This window comes from Atractosteus spatula, chromosome 21 (genome assembly GCF_055471065.1).
Source record: "Atractosteus spatula isolate fAtrSpa1 chromosome 21, fAtrSpa1.hap1, whole genome shotgun sequence".
Classification (NCBI taxonomy): Eukaryota; Metazoa; Chordata; class Actinopteri; order Semionotiformes; family Lepisosteidae; genus Atractosteus; species Atractosteus spatula.
In genome coordinates, this window is record NC_142726.1 from 7,499,814 (window position 1) to 7,518,956 (window position 19,143).

Here is a 19,143-nt window from a genome sequence, read left to right on the forward strand (position 1 = left end):
CTAATGCTCAGTATACTGTAGATATTTTTTAAAAAGTAGACAGACTTTAACCATGATTGATTAAATTTGCCATCATTAAAGAAAGTAACAAAAATAGACAATTTAGAATATAAAAGCCTTAAAACATGTAGAAAGAGAGAGAGTTATCAAATTATCAGACAGAATTGTCATAATCACATGTAAAAAAATAAGGTAGTTTTGAAATTATCATTATCATCGCTTCAGACAAAATCAAACTGCTTCAGTCACCTTGGACTGTCACCTGTAAATAGCAAATTGTTTTAAACAATCAATCTCTTTTTCTTGGATTTGTTACAGTCCATTAACCTTACCTCATTAATGTAGCCTAATATGGTTCTAATGAAGTGTGCTTCAAAATGACCTCTAAAGTATAAGCTTAAACTGATTGAAAGTGCATTTTAAATCCACACAAAACTGAGTTACCAACAAATATTTGGGTGCTAAAACAATTTAAAAAGCTAATAGACAATAAATAAATTAATCACTATAAGAAAAAGACACTTCTCTATAATTCAAGGACATGGTATCAGCAATAATGAGCATTTTTGTAACTCGGAAGTCCTGTGTGTTTTTTAATGCTCATTGTTTAAAAAACTAAACCAAAAAAAAACCTCTGGCTTAAGTTCAGTGAGTCTGAGGCCCTGCAGTAAGGCACGATGTGTATGAATCATCTCTGGCCTGTTTAACAAGCCGTCAGCTGGAGGCCAGTGTGCAGCACTGTCTTCTTAGGGGCGTGTTCTGGCCACTGCCCCTCTCTGAGGTTGATCAGGACTTGATATGGGCAGGACGTCAGCCCCTCTGTGATGGTCTAACTGCAGCCCAGGTTGGCAGCCAGAGCTTTCTTCTTCAGAGCCCCTCGACTGCTTAAGGTCCCTCTTGTTGTGCGGGGTGGTCTGTGGACACAAGAACAACATCTCAAAGCATCAGCTTCAAGGCTCCTGATCCCTGTAAATTCTCAAGGCAGCTCAGCACATTTTTACTTTTTACCTGTTTTGATAATTGCAAAGCAAACACAAAGCCTTAGCTTCAGGTGTCAATAGATAACCTTAACTATTATCTTTTTCCTTATAGACTGAAAGAGAGGCATCCCTACCTGATTATCATTAAAAAGGGCTGTAGCTATCTCCCCACTAGAACTCTTACTTAGCTCTTGTGCTCTCAGCCAGCCCTGCAGCCTGTCTCTAACGTGGTGAAAAAGAGGGAAAAGAGGCGACAAGACACATTTTTAAGGGCAGCTGGGGAAGGTTAATAGACATAAACTAAAGATCTTACAAACCTGCAATCTGACATTCTGACAAAAACACTGATTCACACAAGCCCAGCTGTGTCATGACCTGCATTACATGACTTGCTATACATGAACAGTGCAAAACCACAGATGCCATTGTGCCTGAACAATTGAAGTCAAGGGATATAAATATTTGGCATTTAAGAACTGTGAACATTAGAAGTTAGTAGAATATTGCAAAAAACGTTCCTAATATTTTTGACCCAGGTACTTGCATTTCCCATGCAAATGCTTTTGGCAAATCTATTAATTGTGTTAACACATTTTAAAAAACACATGTACTTCACAGTGCTCAGAGAATAATCAATACGTTATTCATTGCTCTGATTTTTCCAACTCCATTCATATAGTATTACCTCTTGATCTGTCTTTATATATAACCCTCTGGGACAAACTCACAACTGCAAATCCGGTTTTTAACTTGTCTCCCCAAATTAAAAATAAAGAATAAAATAAAATACAGTGTGTGTGTGGGGGGGGGGGGACTAATTTTTAGAAATGGCAATTGAAAAAACAGCAAATATGTCTTCAGAAATGTTCTAATACTAAATAAACAAGCATCTACAGAGGCTGAAGAAAGTAAAGGTGTAATGATCACATCATGCATGGAAAGCAAGAGAACACTATGCAGAGTTAACAAAAAAGAATATCTATGCATCACCACTGTGAGCTGCATGTACAGGGACACTGTAATGGGGTGTTAAAGAGAGCAGGAAACCTAGACTGCCCTGTCCTCACCAGTGGGGAGGACTAACTTCCACTGGTTATCCCAGGAAGACAGACAAGAGAGTTGAAGGAGTCTTTCTAAATATCTAGAAGGGGTCACATTATGGGTTTTCAAAGACAGTAGAAGCTATTAAGTATTCAATCACATGAAAGAAAGGAAGGTGAAGGTGTGAAAGGTTGCGGACCACAGCACTTTTGCTACACTGCATTAAGAGCCGACTCTATTACTCTGCTGCTGTGTGAAAAATAAATAGATTGCCTCCCAGGAAGATGGCCACTGAAAGTTTTTACCCCCCCCCCCCATTTTTAATAACAGCAATCTGCTGTGAAAATCTAATCCCAAGTACCATTTACGCTGCATCTTGATAACTCCTGCTCAGGAAAGCGTACAATATGAATATTTCATTCCCTGATACCCAAATAAACAGCGCCAGCTTTCTATCAATCAAGGGACCTTCTAGTTGGAAGTGAACTGGAAAAAAAATGGCTAATGAACACCACGCTTTTGGAAAATGCACAATATCTTACAGCAGCAAGACTTGTTCCTCTCCTCCAAACAGAAAGGGCTTCTTCTTTACGCAAAAAGAATGCGCACTTAAAAATGCCCAAGGCTCTATCTGTACAGGGATTACTGGGGAAAATACATTTATAATCTTCAGTCATTTTTTACATTTATATTTTTTGCCTCTACTATTCAAGTATTACAACTAAGAGTCTTCAAATATTCCTTTTTCTTAAGCAATCACAGTGAAGGAGTTCTACTAATTACAATTACTTGATGTAATTTCAATGCATAGTCATTAAAGTGTCATTGTATTATAATCCAGAACAACTGCATTTCTGGCTTGTTTCCCTCCTTAAACATAAAGATTCAGTCCATTATCTGTAAGCTCGAGTCTTTAAGTGCGGGGACAGACGTTGACTGGGCTCTCAGAATTTTTTTTTTTAGAAAATATGGTCTCAGAAGACTTCGAACTGAAATTGGTCTCTCTCTTCTGAAAGCCCCAGCAATGACAGTTAATGAAAGCCAATGAATGATGCAGAAGGAGCAGATCTGCGCAAGGAGCCCATCAGCTGCACCTAGAATTTCTGATGTGATAAACAAAAGCACTGTGTAAGAATGTACACAGCTCCCATGGCTCTTCATATGCAATTTACTTATTTATCCATTTATTTATATTTACTTATTGCCAAGTTCAAAATACATTTTCTGTTCCCCAAGGCTTTTAGGATGTCCCAAAACATTAGATGAGGTTCAGTTAGTTACCCAGTGGTTAATGGCTTGTGTTTGCATCTCTTTACCACAGGTTGGTTGCAGTACGCAGCCATTTCACTTGGGTGATTCATCAGCAAGCTACAGATCAGGTTATCCTGCAGAGCTTGTCTGCGATAATGTTTTTGTCATAAGAATATTGTAAAGAAAATGGTACATGTTCAGTCAAATTGTAAAAAAACAAAACAGCAGGTCTCGGACAATAAATATCTTTAAGAGGCTTTATAGTGGAGGCTCTCAAACATTTATTCAGGTACGAACAGAAAAATAAGTGTCTGAGATAGTGTGCAGGAGGTACAGTAGTTGTGGAAAATGGTGTTGAGACAATAGCACAAACAGCAAGAACAGAAGAATTCAGTTCTGCAATTGTTAGATAAAACCTTCACCAGTGCAAGAAAAATCTCTCTTTTGCCCAAAAAAACTAAAATGATTTTAAGCAAAGTCTAGTGAGGTCAAATGTGTTTTTATTTGACACAGAAGAGTGAGTGATGAGGTGAAAGCTATCAGCTGAATTTAAGGAAGAATGTGACCACTGTTTGTTGTACAGCATGAAATATACATGAGGTCACTTCAAAATTCTAGGATGTATGGTAGCTTAAGGTGTTCAGAAACATGCTCTAATAGAAGGAGTGAATGACAAACCACATTGGGGAAAATATACTGTATATAGCATAGAATCCGAATTAATCTGAACTCATCTGACCTAATATCTTTGTTTCAAACTTCTGATACGGGAAAAAGGGGTTTTCTTTCTTAATTAGATCATACCTGAAAATGAGCTGAATGAAAATTATTAGTTGCAAAGAAGTAAATACAAAGTAGAACACTAAGTTGTATTTTACATTCTGTATTCACTATAAGAAACAATATACTGTATGAAGCGATGCCTGCTGTAGACGATGTTAAATGGGGACAGACGGTATCCAGATTTCTTTATCCTTAAACACAGGCAGATGAGAAAGTGGGAGGAGGGTTTTAGAAGCAGACCTGCTTAGATATGGAATATAATGCTTAAACTGGCTAGCAACAGGCTGTTCTTCTTCAACCAAGACCTGAAAAGAACTCGCAGGCTAAGCTAAGTAAAGTCGAAGTGCTCATCGTTCAAGGGGAAAGTTTTAGCTCTAAGTCTGACGGCCTGTGGAGTGGTTTTCTTTGTGGCCACCTTGGAGATTTTATGCTTGGCTAGAGAAATGCATCTTTGGTGTTAACAACCTCAGCGCCTCTTGCTAGGCATGGACTCGCTCCGCAAGTGGACAGAGTTGAGCGGCCTCCCCTAACGTGTAGAGAGTGCCGCGCTCACACACACGGAGAGCCACACCGCAGCGGCACACTGCTGGATTTCAACTCGGTCCCTCAAGCGCCGTCTGCTTTTATGTAACTACCATTTTAGTGCAGGACTGGGAGAATGTAGAAGTGCTAGAAAAAAAAAACTGCTGTTTTAAAGCTGGTATTGAGATCGGCTCCGGTCTGGAAGACGGACCGAAATAAAAACACCAAAGTTGCTGTGCAGTCTGGGATTTGAAACATCAATCTGCTGGCTTCAGAGCTTTCAGCTCTCCGATTTAACAGCCAGGCTACATGGGCCATTAACCAGAAAAAACACATACAGGAGTATGCTAATCCCACAACAAACCTCCCTAAAGCAAAGAAAATAATACAGCTTTTCAAAAGTAAATCTGTTAATTATTAAATAATTTAATTTAAAAATCAACCTTTTGGGCCTGTTCCTTGAAAGTTCCTCTGCTTTATGCATTGCGACATTTTTCTCTTTTTTTTAGATAATATTTTAGTCAGATATTATCATCTATGATGAGTAAAATGAGCCATATCGAACCATATGTGGTTTTTACAAATGTAACACTATCCAGAAGGTTAGGTTAATGCACAGAAAGAAGTGTAATGAAGCACCTGAGAAATAAAAGGACATACGGTAACTTTACATTGGTTACTGAGAACAGCAACGCAACCAGTAATAAGTAAATGTTTTTACTCACTCCGGGTCTGGCTGTTGGCTCCGAAAGCGTGTTAAGGCACTGCACTGGTCTGACTGACTGGCCTGAAGTGCCTGCAAGGCAGGAACACCAGTGATGAATTTATTACTGTGCACCTGAAGAAGAACCAGAACCAAATGGTCCTCCTTTCCCTAGCGAGTTAGCTCATCACACTGATCAGGGAAGAATCAGAATGCTTAAATGCTTAAAAGCATGTAAAGTGACTTTGCTGACACTGTATGGGAGGCACTGAATTACTATAGAGGAGACTGTGTGAAATGGCAGTGATAATATCCTTAAACCACCCAGATGACTTACCCTAAACCTCTCCACCTCCATCCTTCTCTCGTCCACCTCAGCTTTCAGCTTCCTGTTCTCTCTCTGCAGGCCCTCCATGCTTTCTTGTAGGTGGCTGTAACAGGAGAGACAGAAATTAACGGACTGCTAATCTCGGACACTGAGCATGAGGTTTGGTACCTTTTTCAAATAACAGTATAAGGTGATGTAACAAGTACAAGAAAATGAATAGTGTCTCTAGTACATCCATCAATTCTATAATTCCAATTCTTCCATTTCAGGGTCACAGGGGAGCTGGAGCATATCCCAGCAAGCAATGGGAATAAGGCAGGGCACAACCTGGACAGAAAGGTAGACTGAAAGGTAGGCGAAGAGGCACAATCACAGACACGTACACACTCACACCTAGGGCAAATTTTCCCAGAAGCCAATTAACCTACCACTATGTCTATCGACTGCGGGTGGAAACTGAGGCACCTGGAGGAAACCCACATGAACACAGGGAGAACATACAAACTCCAGCACCTCAAATATGGAATTAAACCCAGGGCCTAAGTGCTCTGAGGCAACAACGCTAACCACTGTGCCACTGTCTCTCTAGCAGTGTCTACAGGACTGTGTGAATATACTGTATGTGTTTTTCTTGGTAAGGAAGGTGTCTTTAACAACATTCTGTGAAGTACCATACTCCCGGTTCTTAGTGTCACCAGTCTACGATGTGATAAATCAAGACTTGATCTCAGTCAATTACGACGACATGTGAAGGAATGGAAAAGATCAGCTTACTCCTTCTCAGCCATTAGGTGGACTATCTGTTTGCTCTGCTCCTTAATCTTGTTTCCCAGTTTTTCATTAGCTTGCCTGGAAGAGAATAAAGAGATACATACGAAACAGTCAAACACCAAAACCTGAGAGAAATACCTCTTCGCTGACCTCTCTTTTGCCCCACCCGGAAGAGAACTGTGGATACTTACTTCTGTTCCTTCACCCACTGGTTGACGTTGGACACGACCAGCTCACTCTCACGGTGGAGACGGGAGCTGTCTGATCGAGCGTTTCCCAGTGACTGGCGCAGCACCTGCACCTGCTCAGAGGAAAAATATGGTAAGGCACGCAGAGAGCCACTTCCTTTAAATGTTGAGCCATACGCACTGAGCAACAATCACTTTTTATTCAAGGACAGGCTCACACATCAAGTTACATATTCCAAATAACCGCCTGTGGTCACTGGCAAACACAAACTAATGTGGCAGAACACACTGACAGGAGCTGCATATGATTCACACTACTGAAGGGAAATGCCCTTAAATAGCTGCGTGGGGTGAGGAGAGTCAGCAGTATAGTGTTCTACAGCACCTCGTTAGCTGCCGCCTCATACTTCTGCTTCATTAAGTCCAGTTCTGAGTGTAAGGCATCAATCTGTAACACAGACAGACAGGAGCTGTTACTGAACCGGGAAGCTGCCAACCTAGTTAGAACCTGTTCAAAGCAATATTGGGATGTGGCAAATGAACTTGTGAACACAGTGCTACACAGTCTTAAGCGTATTTATTTACTCACATGAAAGTGGTTTAATTTTATTCTCAAGGCAAGTGGGTGTACAAAACAACACCTACTTGTTTTCATCCAGTGTGACCTGCTTGCCTATCCCCGTGTGATCTGGTACCTACACTACATACGGTACTTCCCACACACAGGCGTGTGGCCTGATAGCTTGTGTGTTAGTGTCGGTGGGAGGCTGCAGTGAATCGTCTGAGAACCTGCTTGGCCTTGGCGTGGTATTTCTCCTTCAGTGACGCAAGCTCTACTTTGAGGACCACCATGCCCTCCTCTCTGGATTCCAGTTCTGCCAGCTGCTCCTGCCCCCAGCGTTGAGCGACGGCCAGCTGGGCACCGAGCTCTGACAGTCGCCCCTCGTAGGTGCGAGCCTAAAGAAAAGACATCAGCACTAAGTTTGAGGTTTAATAGGATTTAGGTGCTTTGTGGAATAAGAAACGTTCCTAAGCAATGTGTAGGTAAAAATAAAAAAGAATACTGTGTATATAACAGGTTACGTAGGTTAATTCTTGACCTTAAAGGATTTTTATACACATACAGGATACAGCACTTTAAAATCTTTAGTCTTGAAACTATGAGGAGATGTGATAAAAGTATATAAAATCCTGCAAAGAACTGGCAAAGTAAACCAAAAGGACTACTTCTAGATAAACAGCAAAACAAGGACAAACAAGTGAACAGAGAGAATGCATTCATTGGACTGAAATCAGGAATCATCTATTCACAGAAAGAAGGGTCTGGAACAAAATTCCTCTCTGTGTCATTGAGCCAGAATTAGTCAGGTGCTTCAAGCTGTGGCTGGAACAAGATCATGGGATCAACAAGCTTGTAGCAGACATGAGCTGAATGAAGAGGAGATGTGCATGTAATAGTTAAGAGCTTTCCCTAAGCAGCTACCAGAAAAACTACATAGCACATAAAAGGCCAATGATATTTTACTAAGACATACTGTAATACTAATACAGTTACTTCATAGCCAATGGAAGTACTGGCCATATAAAATCCTGTGATTTTCAACAGGAATATATCTTCACAACACTACTTAAAACCTCCTTCTAGAAGCACTGTATGACATGAAATGACATAATATTTGAAATCCAGCGTACCGGTGTTTGAAAATGCTCTACAAGGTGTTTCTCTTTGAGTAGGTTAATCTGGCAGTTTGAGTATTCAGTTTTACCATGTTATATTCTAGACACCCAACTTTCTCCAAGGTGAACATAAATTGGCATAAATTGGCAATTTGATTAAAAAAATTAATTTAATAACAGAAAAGATGATTCTGTGTGTCAAATTATGTTCATACTGACAAAATCTCCAGGCAGCTCAAAGCCATACTTGGATCACAGCTGCGCATGAGCAACTGTGGATTCAGAGCCACAAAGCACCACTCCTCAGCCAGTGAAGACTGGGTCTCTCAGCTCAACCCTATCTAGGCTCAAAGTGGGAGACGTCACCACCTGCAACAGGCCCGGTGCCAATAAGCCCTCAACACATGTACAGGGATCAAAGCAGGGGTGTTTTCTCCACCTCGCACCAGCCCTGTGACCTTTCGAGTGCCACGAATGGCGAGCAAATGGAATGCAGAGAAGAGGCAATAAATGTAATCAAAGAAAAGGCTGTTTTTTTACACCAAAGGCAATTAAATAGGGTCCTCTACAGGCGTGCAGAGATGAGATTCACTTCACTCAGCCTAACACTGCATTAGCTCTATATCCCTCTTAATCCCTCTGTGATCTCAAAGTAACCAAAAGTGTGCAGAAATTCTGATCATATTGTTGGAGATTTCATGTATAATCCTCAGAAAAGCACAACCCCACGCAGACGCAAAGGTCTCTGAAATTAACCTTTTTTTTTCCTTTTTTGCACATCTTTCTTTCTAAGTCTTGGGCTGTCTTCTATCTCTGATGCTGTAATGTCCGGTGACAAAATTCATTTTACAGCTGACCAGAAAGCCTTGTTAAAAATAAACCGCCATCATCCGAATGGTGTGTGTAATTATTTGTGTTTCTCTTTGGTGCTGTCTGGTGTTGGTCGAGCTCTGCCTTATTTTCTGTTAAGGAGTTAGGTGACTGAAAAATTGCAGGGATGTTTTTCTTAAGCCAATTAGGCCCGTGTGAATATAGTCTTGTTACCATGCAACAGCCATAGCCCTTAGAGAACGAAATGAAACAATAGGGGCACTAAGACTTTCAAGTACACCTTGCGACAGCATACCGATCTGAGTTAATCATACTGCAGTAAGCTCTGCATATTGTCACAAAATCATAATGAACTGTATCCATACATATGCATAAGGTAGTTCTAGTTTGCTTCAGTATTATTCATATTTTAGTGCATTCCATTTCCATTTAGTGGGCTCAGCTTCCAATGACGCCAGTGTGCTCGTTAGTAGGCTAGTTCAGCAGCCTGGCTGGTTGGTGATGGGTGTGAGAGGCAGGATTAGAGTGGTTTTTCTCTTTGTTTATTCAGCTCCTACGCACACACGGGGTAGCCAGATGGCAATGAATGTAATTTAGGAGCTTTTCTTTCCTCTAAAATAAAAGATGCACTAGATATTGTGTCAAGTGAATCTGCTATGAGATTCTTCCCTTCACAATTCTTCCTAACTCAGGACTTACGGCCAGCTATTAAGAGTGTGAGGTGATCATTTGTCCCCTTGACTTTTTTTAAAACCAGCCTCTTGTTGATAAGAATTTAAAAAACTTGCACGCTACCTTGGTTAATAATATATGATTACAACATATATCACAATCTACGGCAGCACTCGGTACCATACTGGCTATGGTGCAGGCCAAAGGATTGAGTTCTATATGATCTATAAAGAAAAAGTTCTATAAAGAAAATGACAGATTGTTTTTCAGTGTTTATTTTGGGGGGTTTTCCTCTATTAATAAATTGTATATAATGAGAAATACAGTAAGCTCCCCACATGAGTGATAATGTGTCTTCCTATTTCTGATACCGCTTTGTAGCATTTGTATTTCGCACTAAATGTATCCATGTAAGCAGAAATATGGTCTTGAACATGAACACTGGCTGTGTTCAAAGTTTTAGAGAGTACATGTGTTTTAGAGTGTAGCTGATCAATACTGTAAATCTTGAACCAGTGTACAGTAGATGCCCCTTGGCACAATAATAATGGGAATTTGAAACTACCTGCACATCAGTGCAACAGAACTAAAATGACTAAATTAATTTGTTGTTTTTAATTACATGTGATCTCAGGAACACTTTTATTTTTTTGTCCACAATTTTATTTTTTCAGCCTGGTTTTTTCTTAAATCCATGGTGCATATGCTGTTCCTCTGATTTAAATGCAATGCCTTAAATTTGCTGACAGGGAGCTGTTGAAAGCAGTTTTATACATGTCGAAGAAATCAGGCTTTGATACATACAGTACATGCAAGTGCGGCAAACAATCGCCTTTAAAATTGCTCTGGATTGGGGTGAACTCCAATGCCAGTTGAAAAATCACTGTGGTATTTACCACTGTATATAGGACAGATGCAGATTTTATGGTTTTGCATCAAGGATTTATCCACGTGTACTCAATGACTTAGAGTAGCTGAACACTCAATATTGGTTTACTGACTAGAAGAAGATGTGTTTATCTAAGTCAGGGCCTTGGGCAGATGGCAGAAAGTTAATGTCAATAGACATCAGTGAGGCAGACCCTGTAGTTGAAGCCGAAACCCCGGCTTCTTTCAAGCAGCAGCCGGCTGAGGTCACTCAGCTGCTCACCTCCTCCTGCGCGTGTCTGCTGAGGCTGCGCAGGCTGTGCAGCTCTGCGGCCAGCTGGGCAAGCCTGCTCTCCTGGGCTGTGTTCTCCTGAGCCAGCTGGGTCTCGCGCTGCTGAGAGCGGGACAGGTCCTTGCGCAGACATGCCAGCTCATAGCTCCGGGAGCTCAGCTAGGACAACAGCAGGCATACAGTATGTCAAAAGGGCTTCACCGAAACAGAAACAAGCAGTCAATAGGGTAAATTACACTCAACTGATCAAATTAAGAAAATGGCTGAATACCTCACATCTTTAAAGGGTTTATCTGCACATGAGAAACAACAAATTACAAGTTAATTTACAGTATCAATGTAATTCCAAACTTTTGCTTACTTTAAGTTTGAAAACTTAAAATAACAGAAGGAAAAGTATTGATTTCCATCTTCCCTGCTGTTGTCTGAGCGTTATCCACTTTAATGGAACTGACTGCTACTAGACAATGATTTATTTTTGTTCCCTGAACTGAAATCTTTCAAAACATTCCCACTTAAAGTTGCTTTTTATAAACATACATAAATCTCAGGGTTGCTTAATTAATTTGTTAAGGAGTGTGCCACAGGAATTTTAGGGAAACAGGAAACTTAATTCTTTGATTTATGTGTTTTACAAAATGAGTGATGAAATGAATAAAGTCTAATTAAATGAAATATTGTTTCCTTGTCTCTTCAGCACAGCCCGCTGCCTGAGTGCATATAGTGTACCTGCTCCATGTTCTCCTTGTGTGCGCCCTGGGCAGAGGTCAGCTCCAGCCTCAGATCTTGAGCTTTCTGTTCTGCTGTAGCTGTCTCTCGCATTGCCTGTCTGCCACTCTCCTGGGCTGCCTCAAGCTGTGCCTTCAGCCTCAACACCATTTCTTCCAATCTGGCCACCTGCAGGAAAACATACTCAAGTCACTCATCTTTTTAGCCTTAGTGACTCATAGACATTACTGTACTGTATATCACAGTCAGATCAGGACACAGAAACAGTAACAATAATTGCTAATAGTATGAACCTGAATCAAATAATCATTTCCATTTCTTTTCCAACTCTTTGTGAGTAATGCACAAAATGCTTTCAAAGACGATTGTTTTTTCATGTAGGTTTCATTTATAAATCATTATCCCTTGAAAATGATTTGCATCCTTAGCACCATGGTTTTAAGAGTTGAAGAACCTTATGTGAAAGCCATTGTGGACAGTACTCTGAGAATGGTGCTTGTCAGAGTGGGCTGTTTTACTACCTCACCTGCTGACTGTCTCTGACTGTGGTCCTATACAGGTACCTGCTGCCTCACTTCTTGACTCTGTCTTTGGTTGTGGTCCTCTACCTGCTCCCTCACCTGCTGACTATTTCTGACTTTGATCCTGTACCTGCTGACTCACTTCCTGACACTGTCTCTGACTGTGGTCTTAAACATGCTGACTCACCTAATAACATCCTGACTCTGTGTCTGATTGTGGTCCTATACCATCTGCTTCACATCCTAACTCTGTCTCCGATTGTGGTCCTATGCCTGCTGCCTCACCTCCTGACTCTGTCTCTGGTTTTGATTCTGTGCTGCCTCCAGTTCCCTCCTGGACAGCTGCAGCTGGGTTTGGCAGGCTGCATGTTCCTCTCGCAGGCCATGGGAGGCGCTCTGGAGCTCAGACATGTGCTCCTGTAGGCTGCAGATCTGTTTTTCGCCATCCTTTAGCTGTAGAAACTCACGAGTCACTCACACAATCCAGCTTCTCACAGACAGGGTTAAAATGATCTGCTTCTTACCCATCAATGAATACATAAACCTCAACACCTAAACTTTCTAAAGTAAACATTAAGCTCCGTGTATATTTTTATAGTAAGGATTAAGGTTAGAGGGGTAGAAAGATATTTAATATAAAAACATATGCATGACAGATATTCAGATAGGATTAAGAAGATTAATCTTAAAGTGTAAAGTAATTATAAGAGCTTTTGATCAGATTTAACTTTTTCAAGGGTTTAATTTCTTTTAACCAATGAGTGGTTATATGATCACTGAAAGGCAAGTGAATTTTGGGCATGCACACCTTTTACAGGTGAAAAAATGCCTATTTTGACCTAATTTTAAAATATTTGATACCAGTGCAAAACATAACTGGATCTATTGTTTGTGGTTGAAAATGTTTGCAAAAGAAAAACCTCAATTTATTTAATAAGTGGGCTCAATAGTATTGTTTAATGTGCAAAATTAAGCAATGATATTGAGACCATTTATTTGCTTTATAAACTATTTTTCTTGATTTTAAACAACAAACTTTTTTATGATGGTTACTCCCTGATATAAAACTGTTTTTGCTAGAACAAGTAGTTTTATTCTTTGTCGTATTTGCTCATGTGGCAAGCAAAAAAAAAGCTGAAATCCAGTTTCGAGATGTTTACAATGCACTGTTATTTGCTCTATGAGCTTTAAAGGGTGACCACTGAAGAGCAGAAGAATGATGCATGAACTGAATGATGCAAATTGCAAGACTTCATTAAGGGTCATAAGGAAGAGGGTTATTTTCTCTGTTATCTGGAGTTCTACATACTGCATTACTGTATGTCAGTGGGATGCTTGTGCTGACCTGTTGCTGTGTGGCAAGCAGAGCTTTTCTTAGGTCTTCACTCTCCTTCTCCAAGTCACTCTCTCTCTCCCTGGCACTCTGCAGGCTGCGCTGCTGCCCGTGCTGTCTGGTCTGTTCCTGTGCCAGCTCTACCCGCAGTGCCCGACTTGTCTCTACCTGCTCCTGGAGCTGGGCAAACAGAGAGGAAGACAGACCTGGCATGTTCATCCATCTCACCATATCGCCATAATGTCCAGCTCCATCGGTTATTCCTCTAAACCACTTGATAAGGACAAACTATGAGGACGAACTCATTTAGATCCCTTCACTCGATGGTCTCCCTAGGGTAGACTGTTTAAAAATGCTAGATCTATCTCTCTACCCCTTCTGTCCCAGTCCACAGTGAGCTTCAGCCTGAAGATAGCACCTTACTTGAATCTTTCTTACTTACTCCTCTGCAAGAGAGAGAGCCCCAGTCCTCAGCTTTCATAGATCACCATTAAAATACCAATTTATGAAGATGTGGAACATTTCCATTGTGATCAGGTGATCTGATAAATTAAGGAGAGGTCATTTACTGTAGGAGTAAAATCTAAGCACTCTTCATCCTTCAAAGAGTTCACAGTTCACTTCCCCTCAGTAGGTTACAGGTTTTTGTCCAATCTCCTTTACCTATAAGAGTGAGTGCACCAGGGTTTGAGATCCCTGCCGAGGGGAATGAGATAAGATAAGATCACTTTATTGGCCATACACAATTTCTTGCATTAGGAATTTGTCTTTTCGCATACCCCAACTTGCTTTCCATGAGACATACAGACAAGGCGAGAAGCCTGAGGTCAGAGCACAGGGTCAGCCATTTATACAGCCCCTGGAGCAGTTGGGGTTAAGGGCCTTGCTCAATGGAGTGTGGCTGTGGGATACGAACCGGCAACCTTACAGCCACGGGCGCAGATCCTGAGCCACAGAGCCACCACATCGCCCCTTCGGGTGGACAGACACCGAATGGTCTGTCCCCTCATGCCTACCTGTTGTTGCAGAGTCTTGATGTGCTCCTTGCTTCTGGCCAGCTCCCCCTCCAGCTTCTGCACCCCTTGCAGGTGCCTGGATTCCTCCTGCTGTGTGGTGTGCTGGGCTTGCCTGCAGTCGCTCACCTCCGCCTTCAGACGCTCCATCAGGCTCCTGCGCCAGCAAAGCACCCATTCGCCTCACTGAGGTCAAGTTACAAACTGACTTTCCTGTTCTCCCAGATCTCTGCTTTTTTTCCCCCCTTTCTTTTCAAGTGAAAGATAATTAAATAATCTTCTATTCACTATGATTTCACTGCACAAAGAAAATTGTATAGAGAATCAGAATAAAAGTGGCCACAGAGGCTGAACTGAATATGCTGGAGGGACTAAAGCTGCTCTGATGGAATGTATGGTCTGCTCTCTCCACACAAACCAATGAATGACATTCCATACATGTAAGTGACAAACAGAATGTGGACGCCACTGAATTTTACTGTTTGATTGACTCAGGAAGGTGAATTTCCAGTTAACAGCATCATTTGAAATCTGTCTGCCCAAGTAAAAAGTCATTAAAAGCTCACACAAGACAGAATAATTGGTAAGAACAGCAGCAAGGGAAGGCCAGCAATGGAATGGCAACAAAAAACACCTTGTATTGCGGTGGAGAAAGCCATCTGTCAAGAGGAAAGAGACAGACAAAACTGCTTTCCGGGAGCTGCTGTGTCACACTAAACGTTTGTGTGTATGGGGAAAGCCCTGAGCCTTAACAGCACTCACATCCCTTTTCATTGACAAGCTGGCCACAGTAACAGCTAATCGATAGCTTGTGAAATCCCTCAGCACCCCCTCACCAGCCTGATCAATATCCCTGGCAATTAAAATCCCCTATCTGCATGGCTGCTGGGACCTCAGGCTGGCTTCACAGCCCACAAACACCCAATTTAGTCCTCAGCCTATCACTTAATTACTAAATCCTCCCTAATGTGTATTGGCAGGCCGCTGGTGTACTTAGTGCTCAAGGCTGGCTGACTGAACAAGAGACCTTTGGCAAGGTGCTGGTTAAGATCTTCAGATTCCTTTTTGCTTTGCAATTTAAACAACTGATTTCGCAAGAGGCCTTGACCTGAAATGATCCACACATCGACCAGCCTGTATGCACAGACACAAGACAGGCAGGGAAGCAGTAGGGTTACACGGCTAAGATGTTAACTGAATGATGGCAATAAAGGCAACACACTACATGCCTCAGCCTTTCAGGATTGGGAAAGGGGGCAGCTTCTTTAATAAACTAATGGGGGGAGAGGATGAATTCATAGCGTTCACATGCAATACACTTGCCCTTTAAAACCAAGTACTAACAGCCATAAGACATTTTTTTTCCCAAGGCAGCTTGGTTTGAGGTGTACGTTTTCTCTGGGAGTTGTGTGTCTCTGCGGTTAGTAGAATTGCTTTGTTCCATCTGAGGACATACTACAAAAATATACGTAACTTATTCTTCAAGCTCAGCCTTTCCAATTTTTCATCTACAGTTTATGCACGTATGTACATTTCAAGTTATGTTTGCCTAGTTTTGAGCTCTTTTTAAATTCCAAGTGATTTCTTCTACAGTGTTTGCTAATCCTCCCAGGCATCATCTGGGCAGCTTCACTGGTTTGCTAACCTCACCAGAATCGAGATCGCTCACACGAATTAGACAACGGTCCTGATACAGATCCCTGTGGACCTTCACTGCAGTTAGCTGAGGAACACGCGCTGCGGTCGGGCCCAGGCTGCGCGAGTACCTGTAATCCTCTATCTCCTGGTCAGCGTCCGCAAGCCGCTCCTTCACTCTCCGGAGCTCAGCCTGCAGCCTCCTCTGGGTCTGCTCCAGGCGCACCACCTCTGCCACCCGCTCGCCCAGCTGCTCCTGCGTCCGGTGCTGCCCCCCCTCCGCCAGCACCACCTTCTCCTCCTGGCGTGCCAGCTGCTGGGCTGCAGGACACATGCGCACACGGGCTGTGAAGCACTGAAGAGAGCCCTGGGTCCGCTGAAGAGCATCCCTGAGTTTGCTGCTTTGATGTTGGGAAGTACACTTCGCCTAAGGCCTGACAACAAGTAAAAGTAATGCGCCTAGTCTCAGTTTCCGCAGGCCACTGGCAAAGCATTAAGTGAGCCGGCAGCCAAGAGATGGGTTCTTTACTCCCATACAGTACAAACACACCTGTTACACAACCCTTTGTGTAAGGCAGTCATTCATACCTGGAGTAGGACAAAGGAAGGTGATTCAGGATATCTTGCAGAGTGAGAATTTGGTCTCTAGTAATGAATATATGTCAAACTTGTCCTGATAATATAGGTTGAAGAACTACCCGTGTTTTAGCTTGTCATCAGTGGACAAACCGGTGTGATTTGTTTAGAATGTCACGTATCTCAAACCCTTCTGATCAAAATACCAACTGTGTGACATGACACTGTAAACCTCCATCTTATATACAGTGCAATTACTTATTGTGGCAACAGGTTTAGTCTGTAATCCACAGGTAATTCAAAACACTTTTCTCTGAAAGCAGAAAAACAACACTTGAGCAACTGTAAACAAAACAGGCTTAGATTCTTTCTGTGCTGAGGGGTACGGTTAACATGTGATCTCCCAGCTCTCAGAGGACAGCTGTATGTTGAGGGAGAGTGACCGAGTCCTTGCGGCCTTGTCTGGATATGGCAGAGACAGAGACAGCAGCTGTTAAGTCCCGCTGTCAGGCTCTGTGTCTCCAGCGCTCCTGTCTGAGTGCGACACGGCCCGGGGCGGCAAACTGATGAGCCGTTTTATTTCTGACTAGCTGCTGGAGCAGCATGCTAACAGGTGACCGACTTATACAGCTTATTAAAGAGAGCCCCTGGGGCTCTGAGCAGTACATGCCACTGCTGCTAATAATAATAACCAAGAATAAGAAGAAACATTAATAATAACAAGGGCTTAGAGCTACTGCAGGTTGAAAACTTGCACAAAGTTTGTTTTTTTTTCCATTTCCTTCCATTTCTTATTTGAGTAATTTTTTTTTTCTGAAGTCACTGACTGAAGAAATGGAGAAAGAAAAAAATACACAAGACAAATCAAGGGACATCATCGCCCAGTTGAGATAAGAATACTAATTCACCCAAATTACATTGATCCCGAGAACAACTCTTCACTCCACTGGCAGAAGACTGAATCTGATTTCACTTTTAGTCATTATTGGATTTATGTTCACGTCTCAAGGAGTCAAGGGCTCATCAAAACCATTTTTTCTGCGCCACTGTTCAGACAGGGAGGACTGTAGCAGAGAAAGCAGATGCACCTGTGTCCCTGAACTGGGTGTGTACTTCCTTCAAGTCCTCTTTGAGCTGCAGCACTTCAGCCTGCAGGGCGGCTCTCTCACTTTGTCTCTGTCGGCTCTCGCGTCTCAGCCTCTGGATATCAGCCTCAAGGCCTTTTACCACTGTTGCCTTCCGCTCGACCTCTGCTGTTTTCCCTCTGATCACCTCACGAGCGTCCATCAGATCTGCCTCTGATTTCCTCAAAAGATCGTCCCTCTTCTGCACGGCCTGAGGAAGGAGCAGTGGGCTTGAGCGCTGGTGGAGTGAACTACAACTATTGTGTTCTTTATATTGCCTGTGAAAAACACTGAGAAGCAAGCTGCAGTGCAAGCTGATGTGTTAAATAAAGATTCTGGACAGGAAAGCTGTTGCCTAGTAAACTTTTGACAAGTGTCCAGACTTCAACAGACAGTACATGTTCTGTAAAGCTGGGTTTAGATGTATAGAACTTGAGCTTGGACCAGATCTCTTGGTTCTACCACTTAGAGGGCTTTTTGCGGTTTCCGAGTAAAAGGATACCTGCTCCTTCTGGGCCAACAGCCGATGGGCTTCCCTGAGGTCCTCCTCTAGCCTGACTATGGACTGCTCCAGTGCCTCCACCTCCACCTGTCTCCTCCGAGTCTCGGCTCCCACCTCCGCGCGCAGCTGCCTCACCAGCTCCTCCTGCTTCAGCACCTCTGAAACAAAAAGAACACCTCAGTCGCCGCAGGGCATCTGAGAGATCAGCATGTGATCCACTGCTACACAGTCGCCCACGACGAAACACCCCCACCTCTGCAGAATACTGACACTACACTTGTACTGATTTCAAAATGATATGATATTGGTGGAACACACAGCCACACAAGCTGATGATAAATGGTAGATCTCTCTCAGAAAGAAAGGGCTCCACACCTTTCATGCTGTTGGTCCTCTGCTCTGACAGCTTGCACATTTCCTCCTTGAGTTGCAGCAGAGCCGCCTGGCATTCGCTGAGCTGCTGGGAGCCCTGAGCGCACTGTTCCACAGCACAGGACAGTTCCTGGGGAGACAGAGTCTGCACAGCTGCAATTTACCACTCACACATCTGTCACACCACCCCAGCAAGAGCAGACAGTGAGACAAACAAATAAAGAATGGCGACTGATCGTCTCTGCACCACTAAACCCTTCCTAAGAGAAAAGAAGTGCTGAGGGCAGTGTGCATATACTGTATGCTTTGTAGTTATACTCCTGTGTTTGGCCAAATTCCTAATTTCAATTGAAAAATTAAAATATTTATGTTAAAGCATAAAAATGGACAGTTGCCCCATAAACTTTGTTAGGTTTAACAACAAACTATATT

General features: G+C 42.5%; 1 protein-coding gene across 1 annotated transcript in view; it reads right to left on the bottom strand.

Moving 5' to 3' along the window:
- Positions 1-462: 462 nt before the first annotated feature.
- The window catches only part of pmfbp1 (polyamine modulated factor 1 binding protein 1), a 152,865-nt gene continuing 134,184 nt past the window's right edge, over positions 463-19,143 (bottom strand). Inside the window, exons 29-45 of the mRNA XM_088938848.1 lie at positions 18,715-18,841; positions 18,340-18,497; positions 17,802-18,048; positions 16,269-16,458; positions 14,506-14,659; positions 13,502-13,669; positions 12,442-12,609; positions 11,636-11,803; positions 10,898-11,065; positions 7,357-7,524; positions 6,953-7,015; positions 6,571-6,680; positions 6,383-6,457; positions 5,618-5,711; positions 5,303-5,373; positions 1,115-1,202; positions 463-914 (exon numbers count right to left, since the gene is read on the bottom strand). Of these exons, the coding sequence (XP_088794974.1) occupies positions 747-914; positions 1,115-1,202; positions 5,303-5,373; positions 5,618-5,711; positions 6,383-6,457; positions 6,571-6,680; positions 6,953-7,015; positions 7,357-7,524; positions 10,898-11,065; positions 11,636-11,803; positions 12,442-12,609; positions 13,502-13,669; positions 14,506-14,659; positions 16,269-16,458; positions 17,802-18,048; positions 18,340-18,497; positions 18,715-18,841 (2,385 nt within the window). The 3' untranslated portion in view covers positions 463-746. The remainder of the gene's footprint in view (positions 915-1,114; positions 1,203-5,302; positions 5,374-5,617; positions 5,712-6,382; positions 6,458-6,570; positions 6,681-6,952; positions 7,016-7,356; positions 7,525-10,897; positions 11,066-11,635; positions 11,804-12,441; positions 12,610-13,501; positions 13,670-14,505; positions 14,660-16,268; positions 16,459-17,801; positions 18,049-18,339; positions 18,498-18,714; positions 18,842-19,143) is intronic.